At 40.4% G+C, this 22,500-nt stretch overlaps 3 protein-coding genes across 4 annotated transcripts in view; 2 read left to right on the top strand and 1 right to left on the bottom strand.

Moving 5' to 3' along the window:
• The window catches only part of LOC123509246 (MAM and LDL-receptor class A domain-containing protein 1-like), a 7,891-nt gene extending 3,947 nt beyond the window's left edge, over window positions 1–3,944 (bottom strand). Inside the window, exons 1-4 of the mRNA XM_045263445.1 lie at window positions 3,926–3,944; window positions 2,191–2,301; window positions 1,416–1,586; window positions 81–245 (exon numbers count right to left, since the gene is read on the bottom strand). Of these exons, the coding sequence (XP_045119380.1) occupies window positions 81–245; window positions 1,416–1,586; window positions 2,191–2,263 (409 nt within the window). The 5' untranslated portion in view covers window positions 2,264–2,301; window positions 3,926–3,944. The remainder of the gene's footprint in view (window positions 1–80; window positions 246–1,415; window positions 1,587–2,190; window positions 2,302–3,925) is intronic.
• LOC123509155 (MAM and LDL-receptor class A domain-containing protein 1-like) lies at window positions 3,297–12,259 on the top strand. Of its 2 annotated transcripts, XM_045263341.1 has the most exons (8): window positions 3,297–3,528; window positions 3,972–4,139; window positions 4,282–4,449; window positions 4,572–4,739; window positions 5,017–5,166; window positions 6,045–6,181; window positions 6,422–6,552; window positions 10,363–12,259. In XM_045263341.1, the coding sequence occupies exons 1-7, from the start codon at window positions 3,456–3,458 to the stop codon at window positions 6,512–6,514; spliced, it is 957 nt and encodes a 318-aa protein (XP_045119276.1). In that variant the 5' UTR covers window positions 3,297–3,455; the 3' UTR covers window positions 6,515–6,552; window positions 10,363–12,259. The 2 variants fall into 2 exon arrangements, with proteins under 2 accessions (XP_045119276.1, XP_045119275.1); XM_045263340.1 differs by lacking the exon at window positions 10,363–12,259 and having other exon boundaries at window positions 6,422–8,211.
• Window positions 12,182–22,500, top strand: part of LOC123509159 (C-Jun-amino-terminal kinase-interacting protein 4-like) — a 44,795-nt gene continuing 34,476 nt past the window's right edge. The window contains 5 exon segments of the mRNA XM_045263347.1: window positions 12,182–12,320; window positions 13,847–14,088; window positions 15,356–15,442; window positions 20,967–21,087; window positions 21,903–22,095. Coding sequence (XP_045119282.1) covers window positions 13,873–14,088; window positions 15,356–15,442; window positions 20,967–21,087; window positions 21,903–22,095 — 617 coding nt within the window. The 5' untranslated portion in view covers window positions 12,182–12,320; window positions 13,847–13,872.

Below are 22,500 nucleotides of genomic sequence, written 5' to 3'. Positions count from 1 at the left end.
AAAAAAAACATTAGCAAAGATATATTACGTACATTCTCTCTCTCTCTCTCTCTCTCTCTCTCTCTCTCTCTCTCTCTCACCTTGACAAGCGGGCACCGTGGCGTTCCATACACGTGAGTTACAAACAATGATGTCTTGACCCTTCAGAGTGTAGCCAGGGTCACAGGTCACCCTCACCACGGCCTGGTTGTTCAGATAATCCAACTCACCGTACTGGGGGGGCGTCAGGTAGGAACACCCGCGCCCTGGTGGAAGAGGGGTGAGACGCGGGTAAGAAGAGAGAGAGAGAGAGAGAGAGAGAGGTGGTCCCTAAACACCCTCTATATACTAACCCTGCAGTATACAAGTGTAGGTGTAACATTGTTTTGATACATGGTAGTTGTACATGAAAACATACAAGCACGTCAATTAACTTCAGCATGGAAAATATTTGTCTGCGCCATTAACATCTCGCGCCGAACACAGGGACGTTACCAGCGCGCCATTAACATCTCGCGCCGAACACAGGGACGTTACCAGCGCGCCATTAACATCTCGCGCCGAACACAGGGACGTTACCAGCGCGCCGAAGCTTAAACCGCTGTATAAGACCACTGCTTTTACCCTCCTACGAACCTCCTTCTTGCTCTCTCTCACTGTAAAACTTTGAGAAGGTGATTTTTCTGTTTTTTTAATCGACAGTTGATGAGCCAATGTTGTACTGTTGGCATAGGCTCCGCACTGACACACCTTTATCTAGCTAGCTTCCTCAATAGGTCCACTTTCTGTTGCATTGATATTTACACACAACACTATGACTTCCTGGTCGCTTGGAAGCCATGTTTAGGGGCAAATGTTACAGAAAAAAATGGTCATGCATCCTGGGGGGGGTAGGGGTGCTTGCAATGAACGGCAGCTCCTGATTTGACCAAGAGTGCGCGGGCTCCAAAACGCAGTACAACGCCGCCGGGTCCTAGCGCCAGTCCGCCAAATTATTCCGCTCAATTCAAAAATTCTGGCAAACAAAAATTTTACCGGATTACAGCTGGTGTTGGTGGATCAAAGAATACCTAGTAGTAGTAGTAGTAGTAGTAGTAGTAGTAGTAGTAGTAGTAGCAGTAGCAGTAATAATTTTGCAGTACCACCACCAACAGAAGCAGTAGTAGCAGTAATACAGACCTTTAGAACCACTACAACATTGGAAACACTTAAAAACCCCAACAACTTGAAAATAAACCTTTCAAAACTACTAGAACCTTGATAAACACTCTTAAAAACCCCAATAACTTCAAAATAAACCCTTTTAAAGTATTAGAACCTTGAAAATCACCAGAATCTTGAAAAACTCTTAAAAAAACACCACTAGAACAACAGTAGCAGCAGTATAGGAGTAGCAGTAGCAGTAGCAGCAGTAGTAGTAGCAGCAGGACACTCACTAACACACTTAGGGATACGTCCATTCCACTGCTGCCGGACACACGTTGCAAATCTGTCCCCATCAAACCGAGTGAAGCCTTTTTTGCATCTAAACTTCGCTACTCTCCCTCTGTTCTTGATCCTAACCTTCCCGTTCTCCAGGCTCAGCTCCCCACACCTCGACCACGGCCCTGGGAGAGAGAGAGAGAGAGAGAGAGAGAGAATGGAAAGTCTTACATTAGTTTAAAATTTTTCGTTTTATTTATTTTTTTTTTAGTCCTAATTGTAAAACACCCTTAAAAAGCCCCAATAACAGTACTAGAACCTCTTAAAAACTATTTGAACCTTTAAAAACACCAAAATTATCACTAGAACCCCTTCAAAAGTATTAGAAACCATGAAAATACCCTTTAAAACCTCAAAATCATCATTAGAACCTCTTAAAACTAATAGAACCTTGAAAAACACTGTTAAAAACCCCAATAACAGTAGTAGAATCTCTTTGAAAGTACTAGATCCTTGAAAAAAACCCTTGAAAACCTCAATAACATCACTAGAACCCCTTAAATCTACTAGAACCTTGTAAAACGCCCTTAAAAACCTCAATATCTTCAGTAGAACCCCTTTTAAGGTATTAGAACCTCTTAAAACCACTAGAACCTTTAAAAAACACCTTTAAAACCCCAATAACAATACTAGAACCAATTTTAAAACGCTAGAACCTTGACAGTAGTAGTAGTAGTAGTAGTAGTAGTAGTAGTAGTGAAAGAAAACGGGATTAGGTTGCCTACTTACGTCTCTGAGAAGCGATTTCTGTGACTGAGATGAAGATAACGAGAGAAAATAAGATTAGAGAGAATTTTGCCATCTCTCTCTCTCTCTCTCTCTCTCTCTCTCTCTCTCTCTCTTGTTTCTCCTCTTTCTTCTTCTTCTTCTTCTTCTTCTTCTTCTTCTTCTTCTTCTTCTCTCACTTCGCTAATTTTCAACAAAAAAACAAATTATATGCTTTTTATTTTATTTTCTTTCTTTCTCTCTCTTTCTCTCTCTCTCTCTCTCTCTCTCTCTCTCTCTCTCTCTCTCTCTCTCTCTCTTTCTTTCTTTCTTTCTTTCTTTCTTTCTGTACACAATCACTTTATCTTCTTCTTCTTCTTCTCTTCTTCTTCTTCTTCTTCTTCTTCTTCTTCTTCCTCCTCTTCTTCCTCCTCTTCTTCTTCTTCTTCTTCCTCTTCTTCTTCTTCGTTTTTGACTGTGCTCTCTTTGCCGGCAAGTGAGAGAGTGAGAGAGAGAGAGAGAGAGAGAGCATATGCACTAAGCTGTACTCTCTCTCTCTCTCTCTCTCTCTCTCTCTCTCTCTCTCTCTCTCTCTCTAAAAGGTTGTTATGATTTCATTGTTTTTCTTCTTCTTCTTCTTCTTCTTCTTCTTCTTCTTCTTCTTCTTCTTCTTCTTCTTCTTCTTCTTCTTCTTCTTCTTCTTCTTCTACTACTACTACTACTACTACTACTACTACTACTACTACTACTACTACTATGCTGATTAGACCTTCAGTAGTAGTAGTAGTAGTAGTAGTAGTAGTAGTAGTAGTAGTAGTAGTAGTAGTAGTAGTAGTAGTAGTAGTAGTAGTAGTAGTAGTAGTAGTAGTTTTATCAGTTAACATTCCGCCCCCTCTCCGTATCAGTGCATTCCTCCTCCTCCTTCTCCTCCTCCTCTCCTCCTCCTCCTCCTCCTCCTCCTCCTCCTCCTCCTCCTCCTCCTCCTCCTCCTTTTCCTTTCTGTTGAAGTTCAGGATTTCCTCTCTCTCTCTCTCTCTCTCTCTCTCTCTCTCTCTCTCTCTCTCTCTCTCTCTCTCTCTCTCTGTGTTTATCTGTCTGTCTCTCTGTGTTTATCTGTCAGTCTGTCTATCTCTCTCTCACTCTCTCACAAGCCGCCAAAGAGAGCGCACTTAGAACCAATATAGAAGAAGAAGAAGAAGAAGAAGAAGAAGAAGAAGAAGAAGAAGATAAAGTAATTGTGTACAGAGAGAGAGAGAGAGAGAGAGAGAGAGAGAGAGAGAGAGAGAGAGATGGCAAAATTCTCTTTAATCTTATTTTCTCTCGGTATCTTCATCTCAGTCACAGAAATCGCTTCTCAGGGAGGTAAGTAGGCAACCTTATCCCGTTTTCTTTCACTACTACTACTACTACTACTACTACTATTACTACTATTTCTAAGGTTCTAATAGTTTAAACAGGCTGCAGTGGAAGTGATTGGTGTTTTCAAGGGGTGTTTTTGAAGGTTCTGGTGCTTTTAAAGAGGTTCTGATGTTCTTGGGGTTTTCAATTGTGTTTTTGAAGGTTCTAGTGTTTTTAAAGAGGTTATTGGGAAGTTATTGGGGTTTTTAAAGGTGTTTTGAAGGTTCGATAGTTTTTAAGAGGTTCCAGTGAAGTTATTGGGGTTCTAAGAGTGTTTTTTTTTGGGGCAATTCTGAAAAAAAGTTCAAGAAAACGGGAAAACTTTAAGGCTAAACTAAGATCAAACAACATTTTTTTTAACCTCTCTCTCTCTCTCTCTCTCTCTCTCTCTCTCTCTCTCTCTCCAGACTGGTGGTGGCAGTGTTGGGACCCGATCCTCGACACCGGGAAGGATGGGATCAATGACGCAGGAAGAGAAAGTGAGATTGAATGCAGAGGTGACAGGATTGTGTTTGATGGAGGGTCAGTGAAGTGTGTGAATCAGCGAGGGAACACACCTCTCTCCTCCTGTATTTGTGAGTGTCCTGCTGCTACTACTACTACTACTACTACTACTGCTACTGTTACTGCTATTATTACTACTACTACTGCTACTTCTACTACTACTGTTACTGCTACTGTTATTCCACTGCTACTATTACTCTCTCTCTCTCTCAGTGCCCAGGTGTCCCTCCCTGATCCCTCCAAGACACGGTGGACTGGTTTACAATTACACACAGCGCGTGGTGAAGGCGTTCTGTGACCCGGGCTTCACTGTGACCACGAGTTACTGTACCATTGCTTGTGACTCACGTGGATGGAACGCCACGGTGCCCGCTTGTCAAGGTGAGAGAGAGAGAGAGAGAGAGAGAGAGAGAGAGAGAGAGAGAGAGAATGTACGTAATATATCTTTGCTAATGTTTTTCTTTTCATCTCTCTCTCTCTCTCTCTCTCTCCTCCCCACGCAGCCTCCTACACCTCCCCCCCCATGGCGTGCACCTTCGAGAGAGACACGTGTGGGTGGACCAACTCTCCGCACAACCATTTCTTCTGGGAGTTGAAGTCCGCGGCTTTGCTTCACCTCTTTGACCAGGACAACTCCCCTGTCACCGACCACACGCTGGGGACCGCTGCTGGTGTGTGTGTGTGTGTGTGTGTGTGTGTGTGTGTGTGTGTGTGTGTGTGAAAAACCTCTAAAATACACAAAAACACCCAAAAAAACACTAGAAAACACCCCAAAAACACCTCAAAACACCCAAAAACCCCTTAATCCCCAAAAACACCACAAAACACACCCAAAAACAGACCAAGACATCCAAAAGCACACCAGAACACCCTCAAAACACACCAAATCACCCCAAAATACCTCAAAACACCTCAAAACACCCTCAAACACCCTTTAATTTGTCTCAGGCCAGTTCATGATAGCGTCAGCCGGCCCTGGGGAAGCCAGTGACGGAGAGGCAAGGCGCGCCACCCTCTATTCCCCCGTGTTTAAAGCTGCCCGCAGAGGAGTCGCCTGTTTTAACTTCTTCTACCACATCTACGGGGGACGAGACACAGGTGAGTGATCACTGGCGGGGGGCCTGGGTTGTGTTTGGGGGCGCTGGGGTGTGTTTGGGGGTGTTTTTTGAGTGTGTTTGAAGTGTTTTGGCGAGTTTTGGGTGTTTTAAATGTTTTTGAGCGTTTTATGGGTGTTTTGGGGTGTTTAGGTGTGTCATGGGTGTTTTGGAGTGTTTCTGGGGTGTTTCTAGGGTGTTTTTGGAGTGTTTTGAGGTGTTTGTATGTTTTTGGGTGTTTTTAGTGTATTAGGAGTGTTTTTAGAGTGTTTTGGGGGCTTTTGGTGCGTCCTGATGTGTTTGGGGGGTGCGGTGTCTGTGTGTGTGTGTGTGTGTGTGTGTGTGTGTGTGTGTGTGTGTTTGAGTGTTTGGTGTGGTGCAGTGTGTGAGGAGCCAGCCAGATGTCAGCCTACGGAGCGAGGTGAGAGCTCATTATTTCCGATCTTCGTATAGGCCTGAGACCAGGCACACACCACACACCGGGACAACAAGGGCACAACTCCTCCATTTACATCCCATACCTACTCACTGCTACCTCAACACTAAACACTCAACACTCAACACTCAACACTGAACATTGAACACTAAACAGTGAACACTGAACAGTTAACAGTGAACAGTGAAAAGGGTTACACGTCAAAGGAGACACACCCAAATATCTCCATCCGGCCGGGGAATCCAACCCCGGTCCTCTGGTTTGTCAAGCCACCGCTCTAACCACTGAGCTACCGGGCGTGTGTGTGTGTGTGTGTGTGTGTGTGTGTGCGAGCGCGTTTTAAAGTGTTCTTATCATATTGTTTCAATTCTCTCTCTCTCTCTCTCTCTCTCTCTCTCTCTCTCTCTCTCTCTCTCTCTCTCTCTCTCTCACACACACACACACAGGCGAGCTGCGGGTGTATTTGAAGCCCCAGGACAGGCGCATTGAGTTTTTGGCACCAGATTTTCAAACCAGCAGTCGGTCACACGCCAGCTGGGTCAGACAGAGACTCGTCTTCACTAACGTGACACAACCCTTCCAGGTGAGTGGGAAAGTTGGCAATGCTGGGAATGAGTCTTGAAAAAAGCGCCAATTTGTGTTTGATTCAAGTTTTTATTGTGGTTGTTGTTTTTGTTGTTTTTGAAGGAATTGATGGTTGAAAAAGTGACAATTCGAGCTTGAGGGAATTTTTTTTATTCTCTCTCTCTCTCTCTCTCTCTCTCTCTCTCTCTCTCTCTCTCTCTCTCTCTCTCTCTCTCTCTCTCTCTCTCTCTCTTTCCAGATAGTGATTGAGTCAGAGGAAGGCATCGTGGCAATAGACGATGTGATGATAAACTATGATATTCTCTGCATTATACCCACCTGCACACCGTAGAATGACCGCTGGATTTCCAACGCCCTGGGGGGGGGGGAGCTAATGTAGGATATTCCCTGAGTGTATCCCTGAGAGTGGCTGGGTGTAGGAGATGGTCAGTGACGCTGTACGAGTCATGTTGACCTTGTGGCCTGACCTTAGCAATGAGAGGCCCTTCCATGACATAGTGAGGCAGAGTGTGTCCCCTTGGTGCAGCACACAGCACACAGCACACACAGCACACACCAGGAGAGGCACCCACTTCACAAAAGTACTTGTAGCCTAATCTGAGCCTCATTGCCAGCCTGTGGTGTGATGCAGTGTGTCTGCCACAGGTGTCACCACAGCTCTGGGAGACACGTGCATAGTGAACACTAGTGCCACAGTGCCACAGTGCCACAGTGCCACTGCTCCAACTGATCACTAATGCTACTATGTACAAAGTCCTTAATGCTACTCTTAACACAGCCCAGAGTGTACTCAGTGCCAGGGTCCACTGTGGCACTGTGCCACTGTGCCACTGTGTCATCTTGGAGGGCACACTCAGCAAGGCGGCGGTCTGTCTGCCTGTTCATTTAGCGGGACATCCACATGAGAGGGTGCCCAGGTGAAATGGACCGTGGCACTACCACTTTCTAGGGCGTGGATGAGATCAAGGCACTTATTAACTAGAGCAGGGGTTCTCAATCTGGGATACGCGTACCCTCAGGGGTACTTGAGAGGAATTTTGGGGGTACGTGGCAGGTTTCTCAAAATACTTCAGCTTTGAATAACTGCAAATTTGTTTGTAGTATACAGTGTGGTTAGTGGTAGAAGCAATGCACGTGGAAGCAGGTTGAGGAGACGCGGCAAGTCTTGTGGTCTTGGTCTTGGTATGTAAACAAAGGCGCAAAATTTGCAGACGGAAACGATCCCTATCGTCTGACAAATTCATGCGATAAGTTCATGCGGAACGCTGAAAAATCGACGGAAATCGCATTAATCGACGGAAAAAGTGCAAGTGTGACATCGCCTTTAAAGGTCACAAGAGAAGAAGAAGCGGCCGAGTCGCCGCGAGTTTCCCGCTTCGTCAGTGGCTCATCTTATCTCTGCTTTATTTTTTGGTATTCCATTAAGATTTCACTTTATGCATTACAAAACAGTCCTTTCTTGGGGGCAATGTTTGTAAAAAGCTAATACTGTTTTGAGGATGCATTGCTAATGTGGATTGCCTCTGTGAAATCTTTACTGCCTCAGTTTGTATTTGTGAGTGTGTTGTTGTTGTGGGTGCACATTGTGTGTTTACTATGATGTGTTTACTATAATGTAGTTGTTTTTTGAGACATTTAGCTTTGATTTATTATATTGTATCCATTTCTTTATAGAGTTTGATTCCAGGTTAGGCATTTGGTGCAGTTGATATACATTACTGTTGGCCAACAAGAGGTTTACAGTATGTCATCAGCATACATAACAAATTGTAGCTCAGCGCTAACGTTTACAATATCATTAATATATTATATTAGAAATAACAGTGGAACACCCTTAGACAAGGCTATAAATGGTGAAAAAGTCGTTACAAACAACAGATTGAGTTGTATTGGTGAGATCACTCCTGAACAGTTTAGGGGAATGCCTCTTACGCCTATATAAGTGTTCCAGTTTATCAAGAAGAATTTTGTGACCGAGTGTGTGGAATGCTTTAGAGTTTAGAGAGATCAATAAATACTGCAACAACATTGAGCTTTTCTTCCAAAGAGGTGTAAACATTGCTCACAAAGTGTAATATTGGTGATTCGGTGCACCTGTTACCTCGAAACCCGTGGTGCTATTCAGACACTAAGAAGTTAGGAGTTTGTAGGTAGTGTGTGTGTGTGTGTGTGTGTGTGTGTGTGTGTGTGTGTGTGTGTGTGTGTGTGTGTGTGTGTGTGTGTTGAAAGACGCCTTCCCCTCTCACCAAGGCCACAGAGACAACTAACTAGGCGGGTTTTCAAGACAGTTTGTGCTTTTAATAATAATACTACAAATGTTGTCACTACCGCCATTATCAACAGCAGAAACTCTTTTAAAAGGTTTTAGTTGGTGAGGCGGTCTTTTAAGGGTGTTTTTAAGGTTCTCTCAAGGTCTGACAGTCACGCATTCCCCGGGGCACCATTCACACCCACACCCAGCACACCCAGCAGAGCCAGCAGGCAGAGCCAGCAGAGCCAGCAGAGCCAGCAGCCAGCAGCCAGCTTAGGGCGCGGCACAGAGACAGCACAGATTAGCAGCGCGATAAAGAATAAAGTGGTCACACAGGAAGCGGATAATGAAATCACACCAGCTGGCTGACCGACACGCGGAGAGAGGCAGTGTTTGTCACAACAACGATAATCATAACAGCTTACTACTACTACTACTACTACTACTACTACTTCTACTTTTACTACTTTCAGTACTACTACTACTACTAGTAGTAGTAGTAGTAGTAGTAGTAGTAGTAGTAGTATAGTAATACTACTACTACTACTACTACTAATAATAATAATAATAATAATAATAATTATTATTATTATTATTATTATTATTATTATTATTATTATTATAGTCATATTAATAATAATAATAATATATTGATAATTGTGATAATAATAATAATAATAATAATAATAATAATAATAATAATAATAAGAAGAAGAAGAAGAAGAAGAATTATTATTATCATAATAGTAATATTAATAATAATAATAATAATAATAATAATAATAATAATAATAATAATAATAATAATAATAATAATAATAATAATAATAATTATTATTATTATTATTATTATAATGGTAATGATAATAACAATAAATATTGTAAAAATAATAATTATTATTATTATTATAATATTAATATTAATAATAATAATGATAATGATAATAATGATACTTATCATAATAGTAATAATAATAATAATTATTATTGTTATTACTATTATTATCATTATTATCATTATCATTATCATTATTGTTATAATAAAAATAATAACAATTGTAATAGTAGTAGTAGTAGTAGTAGTAGTAGTAGTAGTAGTAGTAGTAATAGAATAATTATTGTAATAATAATAACAATAATAATAATAACAATAACAATAACAATAATAATAATAATAACAACAATAATAATAATAATAATAATAATAATAATAATAATAATAATAATAATAATAATGATAATAATAATAATAATAATAATAGTAACAATAATAATAATAATAATAATAATAACAATGGTAGTAAATGAATTGTAATGGTGTACTACTTAATGTTGTAGTGTGTTACGTAGACCGTTAGTAAAGTGAAGTGTATATAAGGAGAGAGGAAAGGGTTCCAATACTCTTACCCGATGTGATTTTGTGTCTATTTTGTCGACATTTACTTGAGTCAACCTTATTTCTCTACAGTGTTCCAACTTTGATTAAATATATTTCACATTTTATTATTTCTTATTTTTTCTTATCTTTTTATTTACTTTTATTGTTAAATTGACTTAGAAAATTCAATAATGTGTTGGTTGGGAAGGAATCGAAACCTTTCCAGCCGTCCATTACACACAACAGCAGTCCGCACTCAAGTAGATAGATAGATAGATAGATAGATAGATAGAGAGAGAGAGAGAGAGAGAGAGAGAGAGAGAGAGAGAGAGAGAGATTTCTTGTGGCACTAATAATGAAATACAACAATGGATGAGGGTGTGCCTTGCCTCCCCCTCACCCCCCCCTGGACAAAGACTTAAGGGTGAAGTATGAGGAATGTACCACTAGACAGTAGACGTAACAGCAATACAATGAAGTACTTCAATAGATAAATACAGATATTGCACACCTTATTGCAGAAACACCCTACAGTCTGGGGGGGGGGGAGAGCTAATGTAGGATATTCCCTGAGTGTATCCCTGAGAGTGGCTGGGTGTAGGAGATGGTCAGTGACGCTGTACGAGTCATGTTGACCTTGTGGCCTGACCTTAGCAATGAGAGGCCCTTCCATGACATAGTGAGGCAGAGTGTGTCCCCTTGGTGCAGCACACAGCACACAGCACACAGCACACACAGCACACACCAGGAGAGGCACCCACTTCACAAAAGTACTTGTAGCCTAATCTGAGCCTTTGATTCCACCCTATCTAGTAAACCTGTATGAGTGGAACCCCTCCCCCCCTAAGCACGCGAGGAATACTCCCTACAGGGGCGGAGAAGGCCCTTGTACAGTTAGCAGTTGGAGGGGCGAGAAAAACTGGGTGAGACGCCGCAGAACACCTAACTTCATAGACGGTGTTTTAGCAAGAGATGAGATGTGAAGTTTGCAGTGAAGATTATGAGCAAAGGACAGAGCGAGGATAGTCAGTGTGGCAGAGGGGGACAGTTGAGTGGCACTGAAGTGATGTGGATATCTAAGTTTGTTTTCCGTGGTTCTAGCAATAAATTAACAACAATCTTGCATTATTATCAGTAGAAGCACTCTTGGAACCCCGGCTAGTCATCTCTGTGACCTTGAAGTAGAGAGAGAGAGAGAGAGAGAGAGAGAAAAGCCACAGAGGTGATTAGCGGGGTTTTCAAGAGTGTTTCTCCAGTTAATAATGCAGAAATCTTGTCATTCTGCCTCTAGAACTGTAAAAGCACCTTAAAAATCTTGTGTGAGTTTAAGTAAAGCCTTTGGAATTGTGGATCGAGGTAGACAAAGCGCAGAAAGGTTTGAGAATGCGAGCAATAGTCATGGTGAGAGCAGAGCGTGGTTTGTCCTGTGTTAGATGAGTCATTTGAAGGTCACATACACGCAGACTATAATGGAAGAAGAAATTACATACGGGTTTATTACATTGAAAAAAAAAAAAAAAATGAAATACTGAACATTACTGCCAAACTATGGTGGGTGAAGGGAGAGAATGATATCTAACAAGCTAAATAAATAAAAGCAGTTGAAAGAGGTTACTTAAACATAAAACATTGAGATAGGAAGAAACTTAAAATTATCTGAAATACATTAGTCTACCTTTAAAACTTGACTTAGAGAATCGAAATTATTGAAATAAAAAGATGTTTGCTTTATGAAATCATATTAAAAGATGATGACTATATAAAAACACGGCAAATCAATATGGAAAGCGTAAAGAAATAATAGATCTAACAAAAAATGTGAAATAATAAAACATATTAGAAAAATAAAATACATTATGAATTCACACTAAAAGACGATCAATATATAAAAAAAACTTTAAATTAATAAAAAAAAAAGTTAGAAAGTTATTAAACGTACCAGAAAATTTTAAATAGAGACACTTGATATATAAGAAACAACAAAATATCTTATGAAAGCACACTAAACTATGATGAATAAATAAAAATACAATAATTTAATACAAAAGCAGCTAAAAAAATAATATATCATAATGAAAAACCTTAAAATAGGAAAAGATGACATATTAAAAACGTGACATATCTTATAAAGCTTTGTCAAACCATGAAAAATAAACAAAAACACTACAAATAATTTTAAAACGAATAAAAAGTAAAAAAACTGAACCAAAAACACAAAATAGAGAAACAAGTAAAAGAAATATTGGAACCTCAACCGAGAAAGAGAGAGAGAGAATGAGTGTTGACAATGGCCGATCGTGACTGTCAGTGTTTACAGTTAATATTTCCCTAATTACTCCTCGGCCACACCTATCTGCCACACCTACCACACCTGCACGCCTTGAGGAACCCCCCGCGCACACGCATACGCACGCACACCCCGGAGAAATAAGGGAAAAGCGAGAAAAGAAGGAGAAATGTGGGGGTTTGGCGTGCCCACTGGAGGAAGACAGTGAAGAAATCTTGCTGGTAAGTTGTTGTTGTTGTTTTTGTTGTTGTTGGTCCTCCTTGTTGTTGTTTGGGGGTGGAGTAGGGGTTTTAGGGGGGTTTTGGTGGGTTGGTGTATTTTGGGGTTTATATTCTGGGTTGGGTCAATATTTTTTGTCAATACGTCTGTTTTGGCTGGTGTTGGTGTTGTTGTTGTTGTTTGTGTTCCTTGCTGGTGTTGTTGTTTGTGTTCCCTGCTGGTGTTGGTGTTGTTGTTGTTTGGTGTTTTTGAGTGGTTTGGTTTATGTTGTGGTTTAAATTTTGTGTTGTGATTTGGTGAGTGTGTGGGACAGTTGTGTCACCAGCAGGGCCTCACCACCACACCACCACACCACCACCGGGGCAGTGGCTGGGCTCACCTCACACACACCATTGTGGCTCTTCAAAAATCTAAGAAAAAAATTCCATTATCTCACCAAAAACAAAACAAAAAAAATGTTATTTTTTGCAAAATATTTGCCAGCTATTCATTCTAGACTACTTGAAGGGCACAGCCCCCCCCCCCTCACACCCCTTGTAGCCTAACCAGGGGACTTCGCTCCCAGGGCTAGACCCCGCCCCCTGGTTACCAACCTAACCTAACCTTCACACAACATGTCTGGAACCAGCGTCACCACTCGTCACCACCAACAGCACGACAGACAGCCGTAGCCTGTGTGTGTGTGTGTGTGTGTGTGTGTGTGTGTGTGTGTGTGTGTGTGTGTGTGTGTGTGTGGATGAGCTTGAGCTTGAGCTTGAGTTGGGAGTCACCCAGCACTTGCTGTCAGTGTAGCCTTTGGATCGGTGTTCTCCCATACACACCTGGAAGGAAGAGCGGGGCAGGAAGTTTGAAGCATTAAAGCTTTCCCTCCCTCCCCCCCCTCATCATTCATCACATTCACACCTGTTCCCCATCCCCATCCCCATCCCTGTCCCTGAGAGGTCCCTGCCTTTCAATCATTCTCATACATTCCCTCCAGGCACTCTCTAAGAAATCTTTCACACCCTCCATCACCCAACCATTTACCTGTCTCTCAACACACCCCCCCCCCAGCAGGTACTCCATCCATTCCTGCACCACACCTCACCAGTCAGTATCAGTGTCCAGTGTCCAGTGTCCAGTGTCCATGGGTGAACTGTTGTCCCATGGCCCAGTGTGTCCTAGTGGTCAGAATGGACACACTAAATCAGTGGGATCAAATTTGCATGTTTGTCTTCATTTCCTTGATTTGTGTGGACAACTTCACCTTAACTAACAAAACTAACCTGACCCCCCACCCCCCCCAAACAAAACTACCCTAACCTAGCCCCACAACCTGCCCCCCCCCACCCCCTCAGAAAAAAAAAGAATAAATAAATAAATAAAACTAACCTAATCAAAAACATTAAAAGGAATTAACCTAACATCACCACCACCATCACCACCACCACCACCACCACCACCACCACCACCACCACCACCACCACGGACCTTCTGGACAGCAAGATTGTGTACCTAACCTAACCTAACCTGCCCTATGCCCCACCAGAGCACGTCACCACCACCGCCACCACCATGGACCTTCTGGATGGCGAAACGGTGTACAACTCGCACGATGAATCCCATGTGGTGATGTCGGAGAAGGTTCAGAGCCTGGCGGGAAGCATCTACCAGGAATTTGAACGCATGATAACTCGCTACGATGAGGATGTCGTGAAGGATTTAATGCCCCTCGTCGTGAACATCCTGGAATGTCTCGACTTGGCCTACACGGAGAACCAGGAGCACGAGGTGGGTTCAGGAAGGGTTCACAAGGGTTTCTTTAAGGTTTTTGTGGGTTTAAGGGTGTTTTTAAGGGGTTCATAATGATTTTTATGTTATTTTGTGGGTTTAAGGTGTTTTTAGGAGTTCAGAAGGGTTTTTAAGGGTGTTTTTAGGGGTTCAGAAGGATTTTTAAGTTATTTTGTGGGTTTAAGGTGTTTTTAGGAGTTCAGAAGGGTTTTTAAAGGTGTTTTTAGGAGTTCATAAGGATTTTTAAGTTTTTTTGTGGGTTTGAGGGTGTTTTTAGGAGTTCAGAAGGGTGTTTTAGGGGTTCATAAGGATTTCTAAGTTATTTTGTGGGTTTGAGGGTGTTTTTAGGAGTTCAGAAGGGTTTTTAAGGGTGTTTTAGGGTTCAGAAGGATTTTAAGTTATTTTGTGGGTTTAAGGTGTTTTAGGAGTTCAGAAGGGTTTTTAAGGGTGTTTTAGGGGTTCATAAGGATTTCTAAGTTATTTTGTGGGTTTGAGGGTGTTTTTAGGAGTTCAGAAGGGTTTTTAAGGGTGTTTTTAGGGGTTCATAAGGATTTTAAGTTATTTTGTGGGTTTAAGGGTGTTTTTAGGAGTTCAGAAGGGTTTTTAAGGGTGTTTTTAGGGGTTCAGAAGGATTTTTAAGTTATTTTGTAGGTTTGAGGGTGTTTTTAGGAGTTCAGAAGGGTTTTTAAGGGTGTTTTGTGGGTTTAAGGGTGTTTTAAGTAATTTTGTAAGTTTAAGGGCATTTTTAAGGGGTTTACATTAAGGTTTTAGGGGTTTAAAGGGTTTAGAGGATTCAGAAAAATACAATGGTGTTTAAGGGGCATTAGGTGGGTTCTTAAAGGGTTCAGAATGGGTTTGGAAGGGATTTTTAAGTAATTTTGGGAGTTTTAGGTTGTTTTTGGTGACCAGAAAGGTTTTTTAGGGATGTAAGTTTTATTAAGGGATTTTCCGAGGGCTTATCAACTTTTTAGGATGTTTTGGGGTTTATAATTGATTTTTTTAAGGTTTACGAGTGATTTTTAGGGGTTTTTGGTGAAGTTTAAGTTTTTGGGGAATTTGATGCTCTATGATGAGGATGTGGTCAAGGATCTCATTAGGTCAGTTCAGAAAAGGTTCACAAAGTTTTTTAGTGTTTCTGTGGGTTTAAGGGCATTTTTAGGGATTTTTAAGAGTTTTTAAGTCATTTTGTAGGTTTAAGGATCTTTTTAAGGGTTCGGAAGGGTTTTTAAGTCATTTGTGTGACTACATTGCCTCTGCTGTTACATAGGTGGAGGTGGAGTTGCTGCGCGAGGACAATGAACAGCTGGTGACACAGTATGAGAGAGAGAAACAGCTGCGGAAGGCATCGGAGCAGGTGAGGACTTGGGCTTTAAAAATTTGTCGTAACGTAACCTGTGTGTTTAAAAGCCTCTTGTTTGAGTCACATTGGGTTTTTAAGGCAGTTTGATGGTTCTAGTGAGAGATTAACACTATTTCTACCGTATGTATTGCAAAAAACACTCCTACACTCTCTCTATCTCTATCTATCTATCTATCTATCTATCTTTTTCAGAAACGTAACCTAACCTGTGTGTTTAAAAGCCTCTTGTTTGAGTCACATTGGGTTTTTAAGGCAGTTTGATGGTTCTAGTGAGAGATTAACTCTATTTCTACCGTATGTATTGCAAAAAACACTCCTACACTCTCTCTCTCTCTCTCTATCTATCTATCTATCTATCTTTTCAGAAACGTAACCTAACCTGTGTGTTTAAAAGCCTCTTGTTTGAGTCACATTGGGTTTTTAAGGCAGTTTGATGGTTCTAGTGAGAGATTAACACTATTTCTACCGTATGTATTGCAAAAAACACTCCTACACTCTCTCTCTCTCTATCTATCTATCTATCTATCTTTTTCAGAAACGTAACCTAACCTCTGTGTTTAAAAGCCTCTTGTTTGAGTCACATTGGGTTTTAAGGCAGTTTGATGGTTCTAGTGAGAGATTAACACTATTTCTACCGTATGTATTGCAAAAAACACTCCTACACTCTCTCTCTCTCTCTATCTATCTATCTATCTATCTTTTTCAGAAACGTAACCTAACCTGTGTGTTTAAAAGCCTCTTGTTTGAGTCACATTGGGTTTTTAAGGCAGTTTGATGGTTCTAGTGAGAGATTAACACTATTTCTACCGTATGTATTGCAAAAAACACTCCTACACTCTCTCTCTCTCTCTATCTATCTATCTATCTATCTTTTTCAGAAACGTAACCTAACCTGTGTGTTTAAAAGCCTCTTGTTTGAGTCACATTGGGTTTTTAAGGCAGTTTGATGGTTCTAGTGAGAGATTAACACTATTTCTACCGTATGTATTGCAAAAAACACTCCTACACTCTCTATCTCTCTATCTATCTATCTATCTTTTTCAGAAACGTAACCTAACCTGTGTGTTTAAAAGCCTCTTGTTTGAGTCACATTGGGTTTTAAGGCAGTTTGATGGTTCTAGTGAGAGATTAACACTATTTCTACCGTATGTATTGCAAAAAACACTCCTACACTCTCTCTCTCTCTCTATCTATCTATCTATCTATCTTTTTCAGAAACTTAACGTAACCTGTGTGTTTAAAAGCCTCTTGTTTGAGTCACATTGGGTTTTTAAGGCAGTTTGATGGTTCTAGTGAGAGATTAACACTATTTCTACCGTATGTATTGCAAAAAACACTCCTACACTCTCTCTTTCTATCTCTATCTATCTATCTATCTATCTTTTTCAGAAACTTAACGTAACCTGTGTGTTTAAAAGCCTCTTGTTTGAGTCACATTGGGTTTTTAAGGCAGTTTGATGGTTCTAGTGAGAGATTAACACTATTTCTACCGTATGTATTGCAAAAAACACTCCTACACTCTCTCTCTCTATCTCTCTATCTATCTATCTATCTATCTTTTTCAGAAACGTAACCTAACCTGTATGTTTAAAAGCCTCTTGTTTGAGTCACATTGGGTTTTTAAGGCAGTTTGATGGTTCTAGTGAGAGATTAACACTATTTCTACCGTATGTATTGCAAAAAACACTCCTACACTCTCTCTCTCTCTCTATCTATCTATCTATCTATCTTTTCAGAAACGTAACCTAACCTGTGTGTTTAAAAGCCTCTTGTTTGAGTCACATTGGGTTTTTAAGGCAGTTTGATGGTTCTAGTGAGAGATTAACACTATTTCTACCGTATGTATTGCAAAAAACACTCCTACACTCTCTCTCTCTCTCTCTCTATCTATCTATCTATCTATCTTTTTCAGAAACGTAACCTAACCTGTGTGTTTAAAAGCCTCTTGTTTGAGTCACATTGGGTTTTTAAGGCAGTTTGATGGTTCTAGTGAGAGATTAACACTATTTCTACCGTATGTATTGCAAAAAACACTCCTACACTCTCTCTATCTCTCTATCTATCTATCTATCTATCTTTTTCAGAAACTTAACCTAACCTCTGTGTTTAAAAGCCTCTTGTTTGAGTCACATTGGGTTTTTAAGGCAGTTTGATGGTTCTAGTGAGAGATTAACACTATTTCTACCGTATGTATTGCAAAAAACACTCCTACACTCTCTCTCTCTCTATCTATCTATCTATCTATCTTTTCAGAAACTTAACCTAACCTGTGTGTTTAAAAGCCTCTTGTTTGAGTCACATTGGGTTTTTAAGGCAGTTTGATGGTTCTAGTGAGAGATTAACACTATTTCTACCGTATGTATTGCAAAAAACACTCCTACACTCTCTCTCTCTCTCTATCTATCTATCTATCTATCTTTTCAGAAACGTAACCTAACCTGTGTGTTTAAAAGCCTCTTGTTTGAGTCACATTGGGTTTTAAGGCAGTTTGATGGTTCTAGTGAGAGATTAACACTATTTCTACCGTATGTATTGCAAAAAACACTCCTACACTCTCTCTCTCTCTCTATCTATCTATCTATCTATCTTTTTCAGAAACGTAACCTAACCTGTGTGTTTAAAAGCCTCTTGTTTGAGTCACATTGGGTTTTAAGGCAGTTTGATGGTTCTAGTGAGAGATTAACACTATTTCTACCGTATGTATTGCAAAAAACACTCCTACACTCTCTCTCTATCTCTATCTATCTATCTATCTATCTTTTTCAGAAACTTAACCTAACCTGTGTGTTTAAAAGCCTCTTGTTTGAGTCACATTGGGTTTTTAAGGCAGTTTGATGGTTCTAGTGAGAGATTAACACTATTTCTACCGTATGTATTGCAAAAAACACTCCTACACTCTCTCTCTCTCTCTCTATCTATCTATCTATCTATCTTTTTCAGAAACGTAACGTAACCTGTGTGTTTAAAAGCCTCTTGTTTGAGTCACATTGGGTTTTTAAGGCAGTTTGATGGTTCTAGTGAGAGATTAACACTATTTCTACCGTATGTATTGCAAAAAACACTCCTACACTCTCTCTCTCTCTCTTTCTATCTATCTATCTATCTTTTCAGAAACGTAACCTAACCTGTGTGTTTAAAAGCCTCTTGTTTGAGTCACATTGGGTTTTAAGGCAGTTTGATGGTTCTAGTGAGAGATTAACACTATTTCTACCGTATGTATTGCAAAAACACTCCTACACTCTCTCTCTCTCTCTATCTATCTATCTATCTATCTTTTCAGAAACGTAACCTAACCTGTGTGTTTAAAAGCCTCTTGTTTGAGTCACATTGGGTTTTAAGGCAGTTTGATGGTTCTAGTGAGAGATTAACACTATTTCTACCGTATGTATTGCAAAAAACACTCCTACACTCTCTCTCTCTCTCTATCTATCTATCTATCTATCTTTTTCAGAAACGTAACCTAACCTGTGTGTTTAAAAGCCTCTTGTTTGAGTCACATTGGGTTTTTAAGGCAGTTTGATGGTTCTAGTGAGAGATTAACACTATTTCTACCGTATGTATTGCAAAAAACACTCCTACACTCTCTCTCTCTATCTCTATCTATCTATCTATCTATCTTTTTCAGAAACTTAACGTAACCTGTGTGTTTAAAAGCCTCTTGTTTGAGTCACATTGGGTTTTTAAGGCAGTTTGATGGTTCTAGTGAGAGATTAACACTATTTCTACCGTATGTATTGCAAAAAACACTCCTACACTCTCTATCTCTCTATCTATCTATCTATCTTTTTCAGAAACGTAACCTAACCTGTGTGTTTAAAAGCCTCTTGTTTGAGTCACATTGGGTTTTTAAGGCAGTTTGATGGTTCTAGTGAGAGATTAACACTATTTCTACCGTATGTATTGCAAAAAACACTCCTACACTCTCTCTCTATCTCTCTATCTATCTATCTATCTATCTTTTTCAGAAATGTAACCTAACCTGTGTGTTTAAAAGCCTCTTGTTTGAGTCACATTGGGTTTTTAAGGCAGTTTGATGGTTCTAGTGAGAGATTAACACTATTTCTACCGTATGTATTGCAAAAAACACTCCTACACTGTCTCTCTCTCTCTCTATCTATCTATCTATCTATCTTTTTCAGAAACGTAACCTAACCTGTGTGTTTAAAAGCCTCTTGTTTGAGTCACATTGGGTTTTTAAGGCAGTTTGATGGTTCTAGTGAGAGATTAACACTATTTCTACCGTATGTATTGCAAAAAACACTCCTACACTCTCTCTCTCTCTATCTATCTATCTATCTATCTTTTTCAGAAACTTAACGTAACCTGTGTGTTTAAAAGCCTCTTGTTTGAGTCACATTGGGTTTTTAAGGCAGTTTGATGGTTCTAGTGAGAGATTAACACTATTTCTACCGTATGTATTGCAAAAAACACTCCTACACTGTCTCTCTCTCTCTATCTATCTATCTATCTATCTATCTTTTTCAGAAACGTAACCTAACCTGTGTGTTTAAAAGCCTCTTGTTTGAGTCACATTGGGTTTTTAAGGCAGTTTGATGGTTCTAGTGAGAGATTAACACTATTTCTACCGTATGTATTGCAAAAAACACTCCTACACTGTCTCTCTCTCTATCTATCTATCTATCTATCTATCTTTTTCAGAAACGTAACCTAACCTGTGTGTTTAAAAGCCTCTTGTTTGAGTCACATTGGGTTTTAAGGCAGTTTGATGGTTCTAGTGAGAGATTAACACTATTTCTACCGTATGTATTGCAAAAAACACTCCTACACTCTCTCTCTATCTCTCTATCTATCTATCTATCTATCTTTTTCAGAAACTTAACCTAACCTCTGTGTTTAAAAGCCTCTTGTTTGAGTCACATTGGGTTTTAAGGCAGTTTGATGGTTCTAGTGAGAGATTAACACTATTTCTACCGTATGTATTGCAAAAAACACTCCTACACTCTCTCTCTCTATCTATCTATCTATCTATCTATCTTTTTCAGAAACGTAACCTAACCTGTGTGTTTAAAAGCCTCTTGTTTGAGTCACATTGGGTTTTAAGGCAGTTTGATGGTTCTAGTGAGAGATTAACACTATTTCTACCGTATGTATTGCAAAAAACACTCCTACACTCTCTCTCTCTCTATCTATCTATCTATCTATCTTTTTCAGAAACGTAACCTAACCTGTGTGTTTAAAAGCCTCTTGTTTGAGTCACATTGGGTTTTTAAGGCAGTTTGATGGTTCTAGTGAGAGATTAACACTATTTCTACCGTATGTATTGCAAAAAACACTCCTACACTCTCTCTCTATCTCTATCTATCTATCTATCTATCTTTTTCAGAAACTTAACCTAACCTGTGTGTTTAAAAGCCTCTTGTTTGAGTCACATTGAGTTTTTAAGGCAGTTTGATGGTTCTAGTGAGAGATGAACACTATTTCTACCGTATGTATTGCAAAAAACACTCCTACACTCTCTCTCTATCTTTCTATCTATCTATCTATCTATCTTTTTCAGAAACTGCTTGAATTAGAGGATGGAATGGAGGAGGAGAAGAAGAAATGTCAGTCAAGAGTGGAGACCCTAGAATCTATTGTCCGAATGTTGGAGCTTAAAAATAGAAATGCTTCGGATCACGGTGCGGGAAATATTGTTGTTGTTGTGTTTTCCTATTTCTGCCCTGCTACGCCCCTACCTTGCCCTGCCACATATATAAAAATGGCTTAAAAATTACAAATACTATTACTTGTACACCATCCTGTCTGTGCCCCGCCTTGCCCTGTCTTGCCCCGCCTTGCCCCGCCTTGCCCAGACCCACCCCACCCAACAATTTTATAAGGAAATAGGAAAAATAATACTAACACCCTTTCTTTCCCTCATATCATTGATGTGCCCCGCCTCACTGTGCTCAGCCCTGCCCCGCCCCAGACCCGCCCCGTCTCTAAACCTTATCAACACGCACAAATTAAAATAAAAACACAGGAACTAAAAAGAATACAAAAAACACGTAATATCTTTTTTTCTTTCTCTCCAATCCTTGCCCCGCCTTGCCCCAATGTGCCCCGCCCCGCCCCGCAACCAAATAAACACACAAATAGAAAAAAAACTAAGAAAAAATTCCTAATATTTTTCTCTTTTCCCTCCAACCCTCGCCTTGCTGTGCCCCGCCCCGCTGTGCCCCGTCTCACTGTGCCCCGCCCCGCCCTGCAACCAAATAAACACAAATAGAAAAAAACTAGAAAAAAAAACACTAATATATTTTCTCTTTGCTCTCTAACCCTCACCCCGCTGTGCCCCGCCCCGCTGTGCCCCGCCCTGCCCCGCAAGCAAATAAACACAGATAAGAAAAAAAACTAAACGCTAATAACTTTTCTTTTTTCTCTCCAACCCATGCCCCGCCCCGCCGTGCCCTGCCCCGCTGTGCCCCGCCCCGCTGTGCCCCGCCCCGAGCAGCCAGCAGGATGGAGGACAAGTCAGAGGAGATTAAGAAGGAATACACAAAGTTACATGATCGTTACACAGAGCTCTTCAAGACACACATGGACTATATGGAACGGACCAAGATATTAATGGGCACTGACAGACTGGACCAGCTCGGGACAGCTCGGGGACGCATTCCTGGCTTCAGTTTGGGGAATTTGAATAGGTGTGTGTGGATGAAGGGGTGATAGGAGTGTTTTTTGGTGTGTTTTGGTGTGTTTTTGGGGTGTTTTGGTGTTTTTCTATATGTGTGTGTGTGTGTGTTTTGGTGTGTGACATCCCAAAACACACCCAAACACCACAAACCATCCCAAAACACCACAAAACATCCCAAAACACACTTAAAACACCACAAAACATCCCAGGATACCCTAAAACACCCAAAACATCCCAAAACACCACAAAACATCCCAAAACACCACTAAAACACCCCAAAACACACCAAACCTTCCAAAACACCCTTAAACATACACAAAACACCCCCAAAAAACACCCAAACGTGCCAAAACACCTCCTAAACACCCCACAACACCCTTAAAATCACTCAAACACCCAGAAACATCCCAAAACA

This window comes from Portunus trituberculatus, chromosome 26 (genome assembly GCF_017591435.1).
Source record: "Portunus trituberculatus isolate SZX2019 chromosome 26, ASM1759143v1, whole genome shotgun sequence".
NCBI lineage: Eukaryota > Metazoa > Arthropoda > Malacostraca > Decapoda > Portunidae > Portunus > Portunus trituberculatus.
This window is presented reverse-complemented; position numbering and strand designations above follow the sequence as displayed.